This window comes from Tasmannia lanceolata, unplaced genomic scaffold (genome assembly GCF_043159265.1).
Source record: "Tasmannia lanceolata isolate RefF3 unplaced genomic scaffold, GAP_Taslan_0.1 ptg000003l, whole genome shotgun sequence".
In the NCBI taxonomy this organism is placed as follows: domain Eukaryota; kingdom Viridiplantae; phylum Streptophyta; class Magnoliopsida; order Canellales; family Winteraceae; genus Tasmannia; species Tasmannia lanceolata.
The window spans coordinates 12,197,839-12,217,911 of record NW_027518680.1 but is presented as its reverse complement, the minus strand read 5'-3'; the positions used below and the strand labels follow the sequence as shown (position 1 = coordinate 12,217,911).

General features: G+C 38.1%; 3 protein-coding genes and 1 long non-coding RNA gene across 5 annotated transcripts; 2 read left to right on the top strand and 2 right to left on the bottom strand.

Moving 5' to 3' along the window:
• Nucleotides 1-463: 463 nt before the first annotated feature.
• Nucleotides 464-1,564, bottom strand: LOC143861289 (uncharacterized). Its single transcript, XR_013239948.1, has 3 exons — nt 1,430-1,564; nt 1,116-1,159; nt 464-522 (listed from the first exon to the last, which is right to left on the bottom strand). It is a non-coding gene; the product is annotated as an uncharacterized LOC143861289 (long non-coding RNA).
• A 2,740-nt stretch (nt 1,565-4,304) lies between these two features.
• LOC143851429 (uncharacterized) lies at nt 4,305-8,342 on the top strand. Its single transcript, XM_077360861.1, has 3 exons — nt 4,305-4,474; nt 5,185-5,617; nt 7,958-8,342. The coding sequence occupies exons 1-2, from the start codon at nt 4,462-4,464 to the stop codon at nt 5,607-5,609; spliced, it is 438 nt and encodes a 145-aa protein (XP_077216976.1). The 5' UTR covers nt 4,305-4,461; the 3' UTR covers nt 5,610-5,617; nt 7,958-8,342.
• A 1,316-nt stretch (nt 8,343-9,658) lies between these two features.
• LOC143851422 (SMAD/FHA domain-containing protein) lies at nt 9,659-14,181 on the top strand. Its single transcript, XM_077360850.1, has 2 exons — nt 9,659-11,500; nt 13,462-14,181. The coding sequence occupies exons 1-2, from the start codon at nt 10,627-10,629 to the stop codon at nt 14,007-14,009; spliced, it is 1,422 nt and encodes a 473-aa protein (XP_077216965.1). The 5' UTR covers nt 9,659-10,626; the 3' UTR covers nt 14,010-14,181.
• Nucleotides 14,182-15,968: 1,787 nt separating this feature from the next.
• Nucleotides 15,969-19,879, bottom strand: LOC143851412 (heat shock factor protein HSF30-like). Of its 2 annotated transcripts, none has more exons than XR_013236322.1 (4): nt 19,430-19,878; nt 18,243-18,524; nt 16,602-17,464; nt 15,969-16,312 (listed from the first exon to the last, which is right to left on the bottom strand). XR_013236322.1 is itself a non-coding variant. In XM_077360842.1 (4 exons), exons 3-4 carry the CDS (start codon nt 18,513-18,515, stop codon nt 16,703-16,705), a joined length of 1,035 nt encoding a protein of 344 aa, XP_077216957.1. In that variant the 5' UTR covers nt 18,516-18,524; nt 19,430-19,473; nt 19,631-19,879; the 3' UTR covers nt 16,406-16,702. The 2 variants fall into 2 exon arrangements, 1 of the variants encoding a protein (XP_077216957.1); XM_077360842.1 differs by lacking the exon at nt 15,969-16,312 and having other exon boundaries at nt 16,406-17,464; nt 19,430-19,473; nt 19,631-19,879.
• Nucleotides 19,880-20,073: the final 194 nt, after the last annotated feature.

Genomic DNA, 20,073 nt, shown 5'->3' with positions numbered 1-20,073 from the left:
CAAGGAAAACCTAAGCGTCTCACTTTTTAAAGTTCCTATATTATGTGATAGAGATTGCTTTTTTGGTTTGCTCTTCAATTTCATGGGGCTTGTAATTGATTTGGATGTAAGTTATGAACAAGGAAAGAGAGAATATGATAAAAGCAATCCCTCCCACACACCAAAGATTTAGTTTTTTCATATAAAAAATGAACTCCACAAATCTCCTTTACCATGCCAACAAAGAGGAAAATGAATTTGGGTTTTGTACAATGAGAGACATACATTGGTAGAAAAATGTCAGCAGCTTTCAGTCTGTCTTTATGGGTTGTAGAAACAATTGCCACACTTGCATTTCCAGCCTTCTGGCTCGTAGTTTGCATATTGAATGCCCAAATGATCAGTGGTTGTGGGCACTTGTATAGCTTCACAGGGACTGCATCCTTCACACTTGTGATCACAATTTGGTGGTGTAGACCCTAGAGTGCTAAGCCCTTTAAATGCTTCTTCATGGACTTTCCCTTCCATCTTTCCATAGAAACCCTTAACATTAATGAAAATAAAGAAATAAGTAAATAATCCCCCCCCCCCCCCCCCCCCCCCCACACACACACACACATATATATATATATATATATATATATATATATATATATATATATATATATATATATATATATATAAAATAAGATTGTGCGGTCGACCGCACCTAAGCTTAGGTGGGGTCGAGGGCCCAAACACATGGGTCCCACATTTTTTGTGCTGATCAAAACCATTCATTTGCAAGGCCCCATCATAGATAGGTTGTGTACAAAAAATCAGGTCCATTGGATCATCCTAACGCCTCCAAAAATGGAGGGAAAAAATGGGCAGATTTGTTGCAAACAGTGTCTTTCCATTTTGACATCCACAAATGGATGGGTTAGGATGATCCTAAGGAGCTGATTTTTTGTACATACCCCATCTATGTATGCTTTGGGTCATCCTAACAAAGTGGGCCCGCATGAGTTTGGGGCCCTCGACCGCACCTAAGCTTGGTGCGGTCGACCGCACAATCATTTTTCTATATATATATATATATATATATATATAGAGAGAGAGAGAGAGAGAGAGAGAGAGAGAGAGAGAGAGAGTACCTGTTTTGATTCCCATTCAGCTTGAAAGGAGTGAGGAGTTTGGCCTGTATTTTTATCAAAAGCGTAGAGAAAAGGGATGGGTTAATTAGTACTGTTATTCTGCATTCTAAAAGCAGACAAAGGGAATATTAGGTGAAAGATGGAATATTTTTGTTACTGCAAAAAGTTACAGAAATTTGTATCTCCATTTTCTTTCTGTTGATGTAAAAGTAGAAAAAGTTGGTGAATATAACAGATGGGTAGTGGTGAAAGTTACAAGAAGCTCTCTTTTCCAACTTTCAAGAGAAAATGAAGTGAGATAGATGGAGGCTCACCTTTAGCAAAAGGCCTGCTGGTTGCAGAAGCCCAACTCATGATTTGGAGAATGGTGATTAGAACAGGCCAAACTATCTTTTTTTGCTCAGCCCACATGATGATAAGATGATGATGTGTGTGTGTTTGTGTGTGTGTGTGTGTGAGAGAGAGAGAGAGAGAGAGAGAGAGAGATTGAATCACTTCAAGAAGACATGATTGTCTTATTATATCAAAGTAAACTTCCCAAAAAAGCTGGCAGCTTCATATCTTCCTCTCTTCTGGATTTCCTCTGTTCCAGATCTTGCTTCACATCCAAGTGATTCTTCTTTCTTCCCAAGATTTCTAACCCCCAAAATCCCTTCTATGACAACTCACTCTAAAACCAAATCCCTTCTATGACAACTCACTCTAAAACCACTCTCTCTCTCTCTCAACGTCTCTCTGTTTGAACTTTGAACAGGTGGTCAATTTTCATCAGTCTATCTAAACTTGTACAGTTTGAGGTGGTCCTCGGGCGTTGGAAAATAGCTTCCCTTTTTGGGTCTTAACCTAGGCCACCTATATGCTGAAAATTTAAGAGAAATCCCTTGACTGCAGAGCCCCTGATTCTTCCAGTTGTAGAAAGAAACCCAAAACCGCATTTGAAAACCATAAATACTGCCTCCAGACTTTGATACAAAGAATTTATGACAATTCCCTTGCTTCGATAATTAAGTTATTTAGTCCACAGAAAATGCCATCTAGTTTCAAGTACTATGATCATAGTTAGGATTGTCTGATGAGCTTGATCATACTAATGACACATCATAGATCCACCATGTGAATTTTTTTTTTTTGAGAAAGATGAAAGGTACCTTCATTGATAGCAAAAGACATTACACTGGGGACAAGATGTCCCCATGTCCCATAATTACAACAAGCTCAAGAAAGTGTACAGAAAACCGTATGTCATGTCCGATTGATCCCTCCTGTTGGCGGCATCATCTCGATAATGTCATGTCCCATTGATCCCTTCTGTTGGCATCATCTCGATAAGGACGGATTCTCTGAGAACACCATTCTTAGCAAGTTGGTCAGCCAATACGCTTGCCAATCTCTTGCGATGTACAATGAAAGGCTTAATACGATCTACCAGATCCCTGATCTCCGATATGAGGTGCCTGATTCTCCATGGTCCTTTTGCAAAATACGATCACCATATGAAATTATGAATCGTTTGAATTGTATTGATTTCATGTGGGCCCCATCAAAATGTGTCTCTTGCAGGTGAAATGCCTCTAAGAGTATAGTAACTGTTTGAAATGGTGCAGATGTAACAGATTTTTGGAAAGTAAGAAATGCAAAAATCAACTCTTCCTTTTCGGTGATAAGAAAAAAATGTACTTTTCTTCAACTTTATTGTGATTAGTTGCATTTTGCAACAAGCACTTTTCTAGTACATTAATGGGTTGTGGCTCCCTGTCCGTGGGGTTTTCATGAGGAATAACCCGAAAACAAGGATATTTCATAGGTAATCCATGAAAAATTATATGATGAAGGGGTCGTATGAACACGTAAAGGAATAACCCATAGAAGTACCACCCTTGATATTTGATCCAACAGCAAGCTGCTGTTGGATCAAATATCAAGGGTGGTAGCCCTCAAAATGAGGAGCTGCTGTTGGATCAAATATCAAGGGTGGTAGTCCTACCGAATTGCTGTAAGGCCTCACACCGTATAAAAACTCAGTGAGTTGATGGTTGGTGGGAAAGAATAGTGAAATCTTAGGGCTGAATAGGGGTGAGGATTGACCCACCCAGGGACTTCCATTTGCCCTTCGCAATGGTTGAGTAGCACATGAGAAAAAGCTGGGTCTTTTGCCTCTCTCTCTCTCTCGATCTTTTATTGCTGAGGTCTACTGCACTAGCTATGGAATAATAGGCATGCAAGGTGTGTCTTGGGAACAACACAAGAATTTAGTGTTGTTTAGACTTTAGACTTTAGACTGCACTAAAAATCATTCGACGAAGAGCAAAAGAAACAAGAGCTTATTAAAACAACCGATTCCTATTTGGAAAGGGAATGCAAAGAGATATTAAAATAAAATGTCTACTGTTATTGGCACTACTATGCTTTGATAATTCCACGAACTCAGCTTGTCTTTTCATTTTTAATTGGCTTCCAAGAGCTTATTGCGATTTGTAATAACCTTTGGCCGCTGTTTAAATAGTAAAAGACAAGATGGCTTGGTGCAAGTATTAAAACATGGTAGTGCCAATATCAATAGCCAGGTAAATTATATCAGCAAAATCATGTTTTAATAATTGCACAAAACTTTCTTGTCTTTTATTATTTAAAGAGATGTCTAAGATTATAGAAATGCTAGATTGCAGGCGCCCTTTGCCCCGCACCCCTACCGGTCAAAAACCATTAAAGACAGTTATGATTGTGATTTTCCGGGCCATATTTAATGGTATTTGACCAATGGGGTGTCCTTTCCCCTTATTTTGCAAGGGCGCCTGTGAATCTAGCATTCCACCTAAGATTATTACGCTTCCCAGAAAGCTCTCAAAGCCAATTAGAAAAGAAAAGACAAGCCAAGTCTGTGCAGTTGTTAAAACATGGTAATGCTGATATCATTTCCCTTTAAATATTATTAGGACGTTCCATTAAATTTTGTACCTACGCTGGCGTCTTGATCCAAAATAATTTCTAACCTTAGGATGTGGATACGATGGACAGGTTCGGATCTATTGTGCCCAAATCCTATCCATTAACATCCTTCCAGGAAATGATATTAGCACAACAATAGTTTGATATTTTCACAAACCATCTTGTCTTTTTGTATTTAAAGAGCTGTAAAGCCAATTAAAGAATAAAACACAGCTGGGTTTTTCTTCAAATATCAAAAACTACAGTTGTGCTCAAAGGACACGTCTTTTAGACTGCCTACAAATAAACACTGAAACCCATCAACCTCGTATCTTCCCCTCTTTCTTCCAGTATTTCCTGATTTTGGAACCTTCTATTTGGGCTTTAAGAGGTGAAATCATCCTCTCCCCAAAAATCATCAATGGCTGAAGCAGGTATTTTCATGCCTTTTAACCCTTCTCTTCTATATCTCTTTTTTCATCGATTAGTTGTTATTTGTCATTTTTTTTTAATTGGTTTTTTGGGGTGATGGGTTTTTGGCAAACCATTTCTCTGGAGCAGACAAGTATTTACATTTTCTTGTGGATTTTTCGGATTCATCAGTGGCCCTGTTTCTTGAGTTATCGATTACTGGGTCTAGAAAATGTTGTTTTTATTTAGTTGAATCTTCAATTCATAACTCTATGTATCATATAAAATGATATGTGCATGTTATTATGGTGTATATTGGGTTAGTTAGAATATAATTATTATGTGGTTATGGCTTATGTGTTTTAGGGTAGGTGGGGTGTTATTTGTTGATGATGTGTCTTGTAAGTAGGCAAATGGATTGATGATTTGTAATTACCTTTGTACTTGTATTTAAGTAGTTGTATTACATTGGAAATGAGGAGAATTTAGCAACCAAAGAGGAAACTTATGTTTCTAAAGAGTCATGGCTCCTCTCGAATTGAACCTTTAGGAGGTCCGGTTGCCTCGAATTGATTTCTTTCCCTTTCTTTTCTATCATTTATCTTTTATTTTGTTTATATGTGTTACGGTCAATTAGGCACGTAACAGATTTGTGTATCTTGAGTTCATTTATTTATTGATAGTAGGGTAAACAGATAAAATTTGTTTTCCTCTTTTCCATTTTAAATTGCAGAAAAAGAAGTAAAAGCACCCAATCTATTCGAAAGAGTAAAGGAAGAGATTGAAGCGGTCATGCATACTGATAAATCCCATGTTCATAGAACTAATGGAACAAGGGCAGGCATTGATGATTTTAATCAAGCCAAGGCTCCAGCCATTTTAGAAAGAGCCAAAGAACCCAATCAAACTAAGAGATCCCATAACAAGGAAACTCATGGAACGAGCTCCGAAATTGATGAACATACTCCTGTTGATGAAGTCAAGGCTCCTAACATTTTCGAACGAGCCAAAGAAGAGGTCGAGGCCATAGTCGAAACTATACATCCAAAGAAACAACCTGATCACAATTCATCTTCAAAGAAGGAAGGGGGATTCTGGGGCTTTCTTGGAAGAAGTTTAGAGAAATTCTGCTTCCCTTGGGATAAAAAGAGGAACTAATTACAAAGGTTCGTGGATCTTGTTTTATTTGTTATATGTTTGTGCTTTTCTAATTACAGGATGCTCATAAGTCATAACTATGCAAGTTTGTAATCCGTTTGATGATTATTCTTTGCTTTTATGCTTTTTTATTCTCTGTGGAGTGTAGAAGGGGATTTATTCTTTGCTTTTATTCTTATTTCATTTTTCCTAAAAGGGTTGTTGTATTTAGTCTATATAAGATTCTTGTTTTTTGCAATATTGGTATTCATTGTTTTCTTTCTGTAATAGCATTGTCGATAGCTGAATAAGTGAATATTGGTTTCTCGATCTTTGTTAAAGGTGTCTTGAACTCTTAGCATGATGGGACTTCGGAATTTTTTTTTCTAGTGTTAGTGTATGTTGAGATGTAAAAGGGGGATGGGGGTGCCGATGTTGGCTTGCTGATGGCCGAAGTTTGAATTGGTCATCTGGTAACCAATTTTCCAAGCCATGATGCGTCACTTGGGATTTTTAATATGGTCAATTGGAGAGAGAAAAGTATCATCATCCAAGATTAAAGCATGGAGAGGTTTTTAGGGCTCACGCTAGAACCAAGTTCCTGTGTGGCCATCTCTAAGATTTACTTTAAAATGATATTAGGGCCCAAATCCACGGATTTGGTCTGATTTCCTAGCACCATCCATGATTAAAGCATGAAGAGGTTTTTAGGTATCACACTAGAACCAAGTTCCCATTTTTGTGTTTAAATCTTATGAAACCCTGATGCCTTGTTGCCTTATTGTCTTGCTGTCCTATTCATGGGATTGTACTTGTGCTGTCTTCTTCGTGGATTGATGTGTGTGTGTGTGTGTGTGTGTGTGTGTGTGTGTGTGTTGCCTTATTGTCTTGCTGTCCTATTTATGGGATTGTACTTTTGCTGTCTTCTTCGTGTGTGTGTGTGTGTGTGTGTGTGGAGCATACAGTTGTTGCATGATTTGTGTTTTATTTGGTTGCTTTTGGATTTGCGGATCTCTATTGTGAGTGAAAGTAGACCTAATCTTTCAAGCATCATGGAGAAGCCCAGAATTCCAGAATGCATTTTACACTTGTTTAGTTGAATGGATCCAGCCTTAGGTGCTAGACGGTCAATACGGATACTGGCTGCAGGAAGATTATCAGATCATGAAATATCTTTGGAATAGCTTGGAACCTCAAGAAAATGCAAATGTTATTCTTAGATACTACTACAGAAGTTGGAGCATTGTTAGGAAGACTTACTTGTCTAATAAAATATCTCCCGTGTTTATGAATTGTTTGGAAATATTTCTTACTCTCACAAGGGGACAAGACTCTCAGTGAGTGCTATAGCATCCTACATAGTAATTGTTAAGAACTAAATGTATATTATCAATGATGTGGACTTGTTAAAGCGAAGACACGAGGAGTTAAAGTGGAAATATTCCTCTGTTCTCAGTCTTGAATATCATTTAGTGCGTGGGTAGATCTTATCCAGTGAATGGATTCCCTCTCTTATTAATTGGTATTCACGTCTTCAATGCATTGTAGTTTTTCAGTTTTTCCGACTTGCAATGGTAGTGTTGGTGATGGATCTGCCCTGATGACATCTGCAAGCCAATATGATGGAGATAGAGGATGCAGTGGTGATTTCGGTAGAGGTCGTGATTCAAGTGGAGGACGTGACAGAAGCCGTGAAATTATGAAGTATATACTAACCGCAATTTAGATAATTATTGGAATATTTTTGACAAGCCTGCGTGGTCTAATTCGGTCTCTTATGTGGCATGAAGTGTTGATATGTAGCCAAATAGTTCTGTTGAAAATAAAAAAGGCAATTCGAGCGGTGATTTAGTCTTGCTTTCTTGTGATGAGTATGTGATGCTTATTAAGAGCTCCTGACTGTTCATAAGTCATCCTTCTACATCCATGACTACTGGCTAACTTAGGTAATCATACATCCATGACTACTGGCTAACTTAGGTAATCATACATCCTTTCTTTTACAGAGGACAGTAACCTTGGTCATTGATTCAGGAGACTTTGACCATATGGTAAGTGAGTCTTCATTTGATAATCATGTTTCAAACTCATCTATTACTCTTGCTGATAGTTCTTTGTCCCTTGTGTCTGGTAGAGGTACAAAGCATTTTCTTCATTTGTTAAGCATGTTGCAAACTCATTTATTACTCTTGCCACTGGTTCTTTGTCCCCCGTGTCTGGTAGAGGTACGGTTTGTCCTAGCTTATCCCTTTCATTGTCTTATGTGCGTCATGTTCCTAAGTTCCCATTTAATTTGGTATCTGTGAGTAAATTACCTCAATCTTTTCATTGTTCCAAACTCCTTATCCTTCCTTCTTTATGTTTTTCAGGAGCTAAAGGCAAAGTGGATGATTGGTGGCGAACTTGAGTTAGACAAACTTTTCTATTTGGATCTTGGTTATGATGGTGCTGCTTTTCATTCTCTGGCTTAGTTGAATTAGTCATCTTTCCTTGGATAGTTTCAAGTTGTTAGTTCCTTCTTTACATTTTGTGTCCACTTTAGAATGTAAGGCTTGTGAGCTAGGCAAGTATCACAAAGTTCCGTTTTGCTATAGAAGTGATAACCGTGAGTTTGTCTCTTTTTCAGCAGTGCATTCAAATTTGGGTTCTGACTAGAAGAAAATGTTTGTCAATTCATTGGCAGTTATACTTATTGAAAGAAAGTTCAGAGTTCTCATTTCAAAAGAAACAAAAAAGAAAAAGGGTCAGAGATCTTATTTATTCTTAAATTATTCACAAAGAAATAAGAAAATGGAAGATCGTGTTCTCGCCCATGAATGTAGGCGTCTTGCCGAACCACGCAAAATCTCGGTGTTCATCTTGTGGCTTGTTTTCTTGCTTTACTTTTCCTTTAATTTGTGCATGGTCGGATTGGATTTTCCCGGTGGATTTTCTCAACAACTTCAATCATAGTTTGTCCATATTTTTGAGCAATTCATGCTGGACCATAGTTAAAATGCTTCTTTCCGGAACTTGTTTTATTGAAACAAGGATCTGTCCCCATTGAAGTGGTTAGCAGACATTCTATTTGGTGCATTGATTTGTTGGGTAACTGAGTGTTAGAATTGAATCATTCCTTAAGGGAAATTATTGGATTCCCCTCTTCACATTAATTGTGATTAATAATCTATATATGACGAGCAACTTCAATCAGGCTATGTTTGGCACCTTATGCATTGTACTTCTGCCTGAAGGAAACTTGTATAGGACTTACCAACCCTTCACAAAGCTCTGGTGATTAGTGTTGAAACTTAAATCCCTATTCTGTTGAATTTGATTTGACTCTCTTTTGGTACAACATTTCAAGCATATGTTTTTTCTCTTGATGGTGATTCTAGGAAGACACAACTGCATCACCATAGACGGTACACACCTTTCTAGTGTTGCAATAGTGCAAGTGCAAATAACCGAATTGCGTCTGATGGTATTAGCACATTGGAAACATGAAAACACCAGAGTGTTTCCATCATGGTAACATGTCTTCTTATTGTCATTCATCTTGATATGTTTAAATGGTAACACATATCCCTTTTTTTTCCTTACCAGAAGATGGACATCGTCTCTGCCCTCATGCTGTCAAGAGACTCGGTTAGATTGTTTTACTTAAATTATTTTTGTGTGAGATGCTTCAATGGCTTACTAGAAAATCACCTTCTGCTTTTTGGCTATTTACCTAGATTCATTAAGTTTCAACACTGTCAATATGCAGCGTTTGTTAATGGAGTTCAAGAAATCCTACCACAATTCGATGGAATGTGAATTTTCTTTGTCATTTTAGAGTGGATTGATTAATTTTGAGAAAATATGCATTAGCATTGTTATCAAAAGCAATCACAAGCCTTGGAAGCATCAGCTACTGCAACTCACTTGAGTTCTATATGACAAAATCTTCAATGGGTTCTTCATCCGTCTAGTATTTATATTTGCCATAGCCTAGCATACAAGTTTTTTGTTTCCTTTTCAGTTGTTACATCCCAAAATTCCCTGGTTTTGTTTTGCATTGTTCCTAATGATAGATATGTGGATGTAGGTCTGACCTGAAGAGACTATATAGGAGCCTTGTCTTGGCATAAGGTACTTGCTTGAGTTGATGCATGGGTATACTGTACAGTTTTACAATTTGACAGTTATGGGCAGCTCAAAGATCGTTAACCACCTTTTTGGCTATGCAGACGATCATGGGAAGATTGAATCATAGTGAACATTATTGGGTCCCAACTACATAAGATGTGTAATCAGGACAGTTAATCTGGTGGATTTATCATTATGCGATTCACATGCTCTTGGCCCCCACTTCAAACAGACATCCCATCCGTAAGATTAAGGCCTATAAAAATCACCGGACGGATCAATGGGGCAAAATTAATGGCTTCCAAAGAACCCTTAATGTCCCATTTATTAGTGGGATTCGCTAGGGACCATCAGAGAAGGCATTTCGCAGATTTTGTCTTATTCATGAGGTGGCTGCTCTCTCATGCAACAGCCGGCAGTGGAGTGAAATGACATCTGCGATGGTCCCTATCAAATCCCTTTAAATTAAACTATGATCAGATGGGCCTGATCATAGTTTTCCTCTCTGATCGTGACCGGTCATCTGATTGGCAATCACAACGCATGCATTGAATTGAAATCCGATTCACAATCCGCTGATGATCCAACGGTCAGAATTATCAGATAGGCATAATTTTTGTGAAATTTCCCGCCATATCTAAGCCATGATGGGTTCCACCGGATGGAAAGTCTGGATCACCGGATCATGGTAGGCCCCACTTCATTCCAAAAACAGGGAGGTGGATGTCATTGTTATCAATCTACGAGGACATTTTGGTCAATTGGCACACAAGGGTGTTGAGAAAATCCGCCGGGCAATCCGATCCGATCGTGCACAAATATAACGAAAAGTAAAATAAGCCAAGCAAATCAAGTCACAAGATAAACACCAAGATTTTATGTGATTCGGCAAAGCCTACTCCACGGGTGAGAAACACTATCTTCCACTATGAGAAAAAATAATATACAAGAATTACAATGGATTAATCACAAACCCACAAATCCGCAAACCTTTCCTTGCTTCTCAAACCTAAACCCAGATAGAAAACCTCTATTCTTCTTTTTCTCCATTTGTCTCTCTCTTCACTTCTTTTTTCCTTTTTCTCTCTTGATTTTTCAAACACTCCAAAGAATGCCGCTTCCTATTTTTAGTTGTTTCCAAATATCTTTGCCTCTTGCAAGCCAACTACAGTACGTGGGAAAGTACGTGGGAAACAAGGCAACTTTCCAACAGCATTCCCGTCATTTTAAGCCACCAAACTTGGTTCTCGCCGCTCAACCTATCTCTCTGCAATTCATGGAGCTAGAAGGTGAAGACGGATCAAAACTTATCATCAAAGAGGGCTTCAAGAAAGAAATTGGAAGAGGGTTGGGGTTTTCTTCCAAAGATCAGACCGTATCCCGTATTCATATTGTATTAGAACTACAAGGTTCTGTTCAAGAAGAGCAAAGAGAATCCAATCCAGATGGTGAAATCTTGGTCTATTATGAAGTTATTGGGAAGAATCCTATCTGGGTTTTCAGCAAAAGTTGTGGAGAGAAAAGGGTTTTTAGGAAATTGGATAAAGGGGTGTTGAGAGTTGGTGACCAGTTTTCACTTTCTCTGCAGAAACCCTATTTCTTTACTTTGAAAAAAGGGGGTTTTGAGGGAGGAAATAAGGAGGAGGAGGAGAGGGTTTTGAATGCGGTTGAGAGGAGAAAGAGGAGGACTTTGGAGAGGAAAGAAGAGGAAGAGAGACAAAATAGGGAAATTTTTTGTGATTTAGGATTTGAAGATTTAGGGTTTGAATCATTGGACGTTTCACAGATGGATCCTGTTAGAGGTCAGATTTCTGAGTTTTCTGATTTTCTTTCCTTTTGTATGGAATTATGTAATTTTTTTATTTGGTACTGTTGAACTGCAACTGAATTTGAAAATTGAAATTGGTGCTGTTTTGAACATTAGAAAGGCATTTTTTTTCTGTAATGTATGTTTTTCTTACAAAGCGGGATAGGGATATAAACCTATTAAATTGGCATGAAAGTCTTAATTTCTGGAACTGTGATAACTGTATCTGTAGGTACTCTTGTCATCTCTCACCCAAGCACACATAGAAAGCTGTACTTTTTTTCTTTTTTTTTACAAGCATTATTTTACTTATTTAGAAGTATAGATTAGTCACATATAAGGGACTGATTCTACTGGTTTTGATTAGTCACATATAAGGGACTGATTCTACTGGTTTTGATTAGTCACATATAAGGGACTGATTCTCCTGAATAAATTGCATAGACACATACTAATAGTGGAAAGAACTATCTGACTTTTTTTCCAAAATTCTAACTGTTTACAGCGTTTTTTAAGGACCTAGGATTCCTTTTCTGTCCGATAAGGAATCCCAATGGATCGTGACCCAGACACAGGTGAATTTTGATCCGAACCTGATCCATTAACACCCTTATAATTCAAAGTAGGTAACTGGACAGTGGTTCTTGGTAGATTCTACTTGAAATTGACTCCGGATCTTGCGAAGAGACACAAGATCATCCACGAGCAAAGGTAAAGCCTTGATTCACATGGGATTGATATGCTAGAATAGAAGACAAAGCTGTAGAAATCAGCTTGCAAACCTTTTTCTCTGTGAAATTTTCAAGCAAAAACCTCATCTTTTGCAAGAGGATTTTCCTTCAAATTCCCCAAGGCTGGCATTCCTTTTCAATTCAATTCTCAAAATTCAAAAAATTATTACAATATGAGAGGAAACAAAAACTATTACAATATGAGAGGAAAATGCCTTTTATAGGCTGCCCATCCAAGGAAAAAAAAGTATACACCTAACTAAGCCAAAATGACTTAAAAGGAAAACTACCTCCAAAATAATCAAAGAACCCTTACCAATGGAAAAGACCATTGAAGACATATAAGAAAGGAGAAAAATTACAAGCATTCCACTATATGAAACAAAACAAACAACCTTAAGAAGTTATAAAGGCATATATAGAAAATTGAGGGGATACTCCTGCATCAGCCAACTGATTTGGTGGTTGGGTGGAACGGACCACCAAACTGACCTCATCGCAGACATTCAGATAGGGTGCAAATTCAGCTTAATTCAGCTGTTTGAGGTTACATATATTTCCGTACATGCATTCACATGCTTCCATGAATCTATCAGTGTTTAAATATGTACTTGTCACTTTATCCATTTATGTTGTTATGCATGTCTTTATCTGTGATTTTACACATCCACTCGGAGATACATATACATGGGATTCTTGTCTTCAACCATTTTGCTAAAAAAGGCTTTGGCGAGAACTTACTGGATGAAAATGCCCTCTATGAAAGTTGCATCTTCATGGGTACCTGTTATATCAGCTGTTGTATGTGTATACTCATAGAGGTGTTTTAGTGAATATCTTTATTTTTGGTGGGTAAGCTGGGATTGAACCTCCAGCCTCCAGGTTGGAGAACAAAAAAGCCTTGACCGTTGTGCTAGAGGATCAATCCCTGTTTTAGTGAAAAGCTGTTGGTCATTCTTTTGATTATGGGTCAATTAGGACATTCTTGAGCCTTAACTTTTGGCTGCCAGACTTGCCTGTGGGTTATTGACTGTTCAATCAGTTCGGTGGTCACGTCTTGGATCGGCCAAAGCTCACAAATTGCTCCTATTGGATGACCACGATTCATAGAACAGAGTCTACCGGTTAAACATTTAGGATCATCTGATAAGTTTGATTTTCGGCATTGCATCTGGATTGGCCAAGTCCTCTTTATTGTACATTATTAAAAATTTCGTGAATGCAGAGTTTGGTTTTTTGGTGATGGGCCAAGAATTCAACCACTACCCAAAGCAAAAGATCCGTGATATGAAGGATTGGGATTGGTTCCTTGAGGACCAAAGAGAAAATAGCAAAGATGATGAGGCCAGTGAGGAAGAGATGCCAAAAGGAAGAAAGGGGGAGAGGAGAAAGAATAAAGGCGAAGACAATGATGACGACGACTGGACGGGTGACAGCGAGGATGATAAGGTGTTAGTTGCAAAATTCAGAAGCGCTAAGAGACCCAAGTACTCTATGACTAGATCAAAGGATACAGAAAAAACAAGTAAGAATTCACAAGGTCGTAAGAAATCAATGCACCCGAAAACTGTCCGTGCTAATGAAGATGAACATGATGATGAGGATGAAGATGAGGATTACTTAGGTGGTTTCATTGTTAATGATGATGACCTAGGAGAAGAAGAAGAACAAAAAATTAATTTTGCTGAGGAAGAAGAAGAAGAAGTGGAGGAAGAGGAATATGACAATGATGAAGACAGTGATGACAGTGGCGAGGAAGAGATTGAAGATTGAAGTAATGGTTAATATAGGAAACATACGCCTTTTCATGTTCATTAGTTCAGTAATGTTTTCTTGTTCATTAGTTCCAGAGATTATCTCATGTAAACATGCTGTTTTATCTCATGTGCATATATGCTCTGTTAGTCTCAATTAATAATCTTCAAATGAAATTTTTGTTCCCTTATGGTTCAAGGTGCTCAGTTCTTGTGATTGAATATATTCAGAGCACCTTTATCATCACAAAGCTGTTAGGTCAATCCTAGTTATATGTTGTACATCAAGAAACTAATTGGACATACATGTGTTCTTTTACAAATTTACCTGTTTATTCTCAATTAAGAATGTTCATAATTAACATTTTATAGCAGTCATCAGTTTGTAGAATGATCATCATGGGTTCCTTCCAGAAACTAGAGAACTTAAACTGAATCAGTTGATGATATGCTCATGATTTTAATGAACTCCCACAAATTAATTTCTCCCTCTGATATCAAATTTCTTCTGAATTGTCGTGATAATGTTTAATAAAAGGGATAATTACATTTACACCCCCTCAACTATAACCAATTTCCAATCGGGTCCATGTGGTTTCAATTTCATCAAAGACACCACCTCAAGTTTCCGTGGGTTTTTTTAACGGATGGAGAGGAGGAAATGACTATAATGCCTTCATCTTCCCCAACTGAAAATTAGGGTTTTCATACTTGAAAACTGAAATTTAGGGTTTGATTGTTTATTTATCAACATAAACCCTTGATTTAGGAGTTTTATTTGTCTTCATTCACATCATTATTATGATTTGCATAGAAACCCTAATATTTGAGGGCTTTTTTGTTTGTTTTTATCGCTGTTTTTTTCTTGAAATGTGGGTTTGATGTAGCCATGGGATGGGGTTTCATTGTCTATGGTGGAGGTGACGGCGGTGGCGGCGGTGGCCGGAGGTGCGACGGCGGTAAATGGCGTAACCCTAATCCTCTGCAAATGGCTTAAAACCAAGGGCATTTCTGTCATCAAAATATTAACCGTGGTTAGTTTTAGTCATTCCGTTAAGTTAAACTAACGGTTCGTCAACGGAGGGAGTCTACTTAAAAATGTCGGAAACTTGAGGGGTGTCTTTGATGAAGTTGAAACCACAGGGACCCGATTGGAAATTGGCTATAGTTGAGTGGGTGTAAATGTAATTATCCCCTAATAAAAATAATGAATTTTAGAATTTCCATGTGTTTACTTTCTTCCAATGGGATTGTCTCGCATCCCATTATATACATAAAGAATTGGTTCCACAATTGGGGGTTGTCTATTTTTAGGCCAAGTTTGATTCTTTGGTTTGCTAGGGACTTTAGCAGAAGGCATTTTGTGGCTGGCTGTTGCGTGAGAGAGCATCGACCTCAGATGAATTAAATGAATAAAGACAAAATCTGCTGAAAAGTAAGCCTATGTGATTGTTCTCTCATGCAACAACCAGTCGAGAAATGCATCTCTGCAATAAGTCCCTAGCAAATTCCTGTGATAGAAGTTTTCCTTTAAAATTTCCAAGTCTCCTTTAATCTTTCTTCACTAAGTTCCTAGCAAATCCCTGTGATAGCAGTTCTCCTTTAAATTTTCCCTCCTCTAATCTTTCTTCATCTCTTCACATACGTCACTTTACATATACAAGTCAAAGACAATTATTTACTAAGGATTTTTTTGGTAATATCTGCCTCGAATGTGCAACTGCACCTTTTTCTCTGCTTCCCAAAAGATCCTTTGTTTTCTTTCAAAGAATTTGTTTAAACTCTTCCACCCTCTTCCCAAAATATCCCAAATTTCTGTATTGCTTCTTTATTTCTTGTATTATGATGAAATTATTACTATAAGCTTCTCCCCGAGAAAGAAGTGAGAAAAGTTTCTAATTGTTTGGAAGGATCGGGCATCCACAGGGGCTCTCTTTCTTTACTCTTTAATTAGCTTTTCTCACAAAACATAAGAAGCTAACAACAAGCAATCAGGTATTTAATACTAAAGAGGGTCACATTCTCAAAACAAGGGAGTGCCGATATCATTTCTCCTAATGAAGTACCGGTCATTCATAATCTTTTTACAAATCTATATCAAGGCGGCCTTGCTTCTAATACACAAGTAAACCTCTTTTCAGTCATAACACCCCCACCACAAACTAAACCAACAAAAGACTACCTTCAATATATAACTGAAAACAAGACAATAGGACAAAAGAAAACAAAGCAACAGTTTTATAAAGATTGCAAGGGCAGCATCTCTTTCGGCGTACTCTTACAATCTTCTAATTTCTTCATCAACCAACCATATACTCAATCCTACAAAACAAACCACAGAACCAGAAGCATAATCAGCTATAGAGAGCCAAGAAAAGCAGATAGTAGAAGAAAGATGAGAATGAGAGGTGGAGAGGGAAAGAATACGAGCATGAAGTAAATAACAACTCAAAAACTCAGTAACACCCATTTAGAGGAGGATAAAGAATCATCTTCATCACCCCTGCACATTCCGTCCTTCCTGCGCCCTCTAATTTAGTTAATGAATGCCCTTTCTACTTGTAGAAAACAAACATACAACAACAAAGTTCCAAGTTGATAATAACCACACCTATATCCAGAACAAGGGTTGCAGAAGCTGATAAGGAAAGCAACCCAAATACAAGACTAAAGAGCCCCACCCCCCATATGTATATACATTGATTCAACTTTTTACGCAAACCCCATTTGCTCCACCGGGACATGTACAGCATCAACAAAGTTGTTCGCAGGTTTCGCAGCCAAATCCTCCACTTCCACGTCAATTTCAACTTGATGACCTTCTCCATTTCCTGTAATCAGCTCCTCATTCAGTAATTCTTCCCACATTATATCATTCATACAACCCAAATCTGGATCCTCAGAAGAATTGCCGGCATCATTGTCTATCGCAGAAAATAGTGTCCCGATCTCCGTTTCGAACCCATTTTCTTCCTGTGCATAACTCAGAACTCGAGAACCCATCACAGAGGTTGCATCGCCTTGAAATTCTTCCAATTTCTCTGAACTTAACGTTGCAGGCAATCTCCGTTTCTTTCCCACGCCTCGCAATTCGATCTGCTTCCGATGCTGAATCAATTGTTGGACGAAAATCGGGTTCTTAAGAGCTCTTGCCAAGAAGGCCATCATCTGTTGCTGCTTTCGTTCTGTGTCTCGCAACCTTTCTTCCATTGTGATGAACTTAGCTCGAGAGTTTTGCTGTTGCTGTCTGAGCTTCACAATCTCAACCATTAAGACATTGTGGTCTCTTCTCAGTTGTTCGATCTCGCCTTCCAGCGCCAATTGTCCCAGTTCCATACAAGCGCCCATTCCTTGTTGTTGCATATTTGGCGAGACGTGCCTTCTCCTCTTGATGTTCTTCAAGAGATGTTTCTGCCCTCCCAAAAATCCTTCATTTGCAAACTCCCACCGATCTGGATTGACCTTTCTAAAGCCCTGTAACCATCATTTCCATTGCAGATATGGTTGAGACCCATATCAGAGATAGGCAAATCTACATGTTTCTAGTTATTCAGAAACATAAAAAAAATGTTTTCCCACCCTACTACACCACAGGATTCAAATCTCCCCCTAACCATAATATGAAACAGAAGATAAAAGATAAACAACAAAGGTTCTAAATGATTATGCGTTTGCTCTTATTAGAACAAGAGAAAAGATTCAGCTAGCCAATTATTATTAGAGGCATTTGATGAGCAGAGAAACATACATATACATAGAGCTCCAGAATTCACAAAATTCAGAAAAGTTTCGTTCATCCTCAACTGCAAAATGTGTTAACAGAGAGAAAACAACCCTCCAGGGATCATATAATAACTATTTGAAGCTTTGAGCAACTTAGCTTTTTCAGAAAACACAAATCTTTGCAAAATCAAAATTAAGTACATGAAAAAATAGCATATCATCTTGGAAGAACCCAGAAATCCAGCTTGAAAACCCAACAAATTGCAACACCCAATATCCCATGTTCAGAATACAGAGAAAAAACTCATAAATTCACCACAGCTACACTAGTCTTACAGAATATATGGAAGAAACCAGAAATTCATCTTCAAATACAATACTTTTCAAAATCCGAATCCTCCACGAAAAGCAAATAGGAGCAAAAAAATAATAATAACAAGAAGACAATACCTTCAATTCTATACAAGAGAACAAAACAGATTCCAAAATCAGGCATTGGGAACAGTAACATAGCAGCTTAAGTACTTACATATGTGTTAAGCTGGCGTATAAAGCTGGAGAAATTGCTGTGCTTGAAATATTTAGGCAGGAGATTGGTAGCAAACTTGTGTGAATCCCATACAATGAAGCTATTGCGAGTTCGACTCCATGACACAATCGAATCAGTAGCTGAGCTCTCCACCATGTCATATGTTTTTGTCAAGAAAGGAGGTGGCCCAGAGTCGTGCAGACCCTCCATGGGCTGAGGATACAAGGTCGATGAACCATTCATTTCCTCTTCCTTCACAGCAACACCTTCCATGGCCTTCTCCTAAAAGGGGGAGAGAGACTTCATTGTTTAAGTATAAATGATTAAATAAAACCAACTCTAACAGCTTAAGCTCTTGGACTAATTGATTAATTGGTTGTTTCATATGGTATGAGAGCTATTGCCTCACTGCCTTTCTCCATTCAAAACCCAACAACTCCTTGATATTAGGCCATGTATGATAGCCTAATATATGATCGACTTTTTCCTGATTTTTAGCCACTTCTCAGTTCTCACCCTCAAATCATTCGTGCCCTCTCAAGCCTCTTCTCCTTCCACCTTCCGTGCCCCTCCCTCACCACTTGGAGACACCTTCCCTACTCCTCGATATCAGCCATGTATTTTTTGGGAAGTTATAATATAGTGTCTCCAAGTGGTGAGGGAGGGGTAGGGAAGGTGGCAGGAGAAGAGGCTTGAGAGGGCACAAATGATTTGAGGGTGAGAAGTGGCTAAAAATCAGGAAAAAGTCGATCATGTTTTGAATCTAGTTTTTTGTTTCTTGGTTTTTAAGGCTTTTCCTGCCCGCTCCTCAGTCCTCACTCATTCCCTCTCAAATCTATCCCTCTCCAACTCTTAACAGCTTAAGCTTTTGGAGTGATTGGTTGTTTCACACTTCAAGCTAGAGCACAATGAAGATAATGAAACGATTATATTCATAAGCTTAAGGCCCCTTTGGTTTCGGATTTTGAGAACTGATTGTGAGTTCAAAACTGATTACTGGACCCAAAATTAAACGTAAATTTGAGTACAGTGATCAGTTTTGGGCTCACAATCAGTTCTCAAAATCCAAAACAAAGAGCACCTAAACGTAATTTTGAGTCGAATTATCAGTTTTGGATTCAATCGGTTCTCAAAATCCAAAACAAATAGGAACTAAATGAAGTAAGAAGATTCTCAAAGTCACTTACAATGGTACTAGCTCCTCTCTCCCACCAGAAAAGACCAGTGATTTCTGAAAACAAACGAATTTTGAGAACAAAGAGGAAATGCCCAGAAAGAGGAACTACATAATAACTGATCTAAGATGGATTCTGGGCTTTCTATGTAAGCTTCTAAACAGATTTTTCTGAATTCGAGATTTGTAGACCGATTTCATCTGAGAAACTTGCCTTATGTAACTGGGTTGGTGAAGAAAAGTGATTCCATGAATTGGGTTTTGTAGATTATGATGATCTTCCAGTTGGATTGTATCTAAAAAAAGTAGGATTTCATGAATGGAATTTGAATTGGGTTTTTTGTTTAAGGTCATTTGAAAATAACTACTAAGATTGCAAAAGAGGGAGAGTATATATGAAGGAAGAATAGAAAGTTCTGGAGAGAGGATGGTTTGTTGGATATCTCTGATATGTGTTCTTAGAAATTTCCGACAGTTGGCATTTTAGAGTAGTTTGGTGTCCCGTGTCCCGTGTACCGAGAGTTTCTGGATATTCGGTAGGAACATTCTAATAATAAATTATACTGAAAGTGATAATTGCACTCCATTTTCTATTATTTTCACTCCTCTTGTTTGTCTTTTCGAAACGACAAACAAAAGGGGTGGGGATATAATATC

What these genes read in the sequence shown, in the direction of transcription:
- LOC143851422 (XM_077360850.1), top strand. Translation starts at nt 10,627, where the DNA reads ATGAGAAAAAATAATATACAAGAATTACAATGGATTAATCACAAACCC. An exon ending in ACAGATGGATCCTGTTAGAG is followed by an intron (nt 11,501 to 13,461) that starts GTCAGATTTCTG and finishes TCGTGAATGCAG; the next exon opens with AGTTTGGTTTTTTGGTGATG.
- LOC143851412 (XM_077360842.1), bottom strand. Translation starts at nt 18,515, where the DNA reads ATGGAAGGTGTTGCTGTGAAGGAAGAGGAAATGAATGGTTCATCGACC. An exon ending in TACGCCAGCTTAACACATAT is followed by an intron (nt 17,465 to 18,242) that starts GTAAGTACTTAA and finishes TGATGGTTACAG; the next exon opens with GGCTTTAGAAAGGTCAATCC.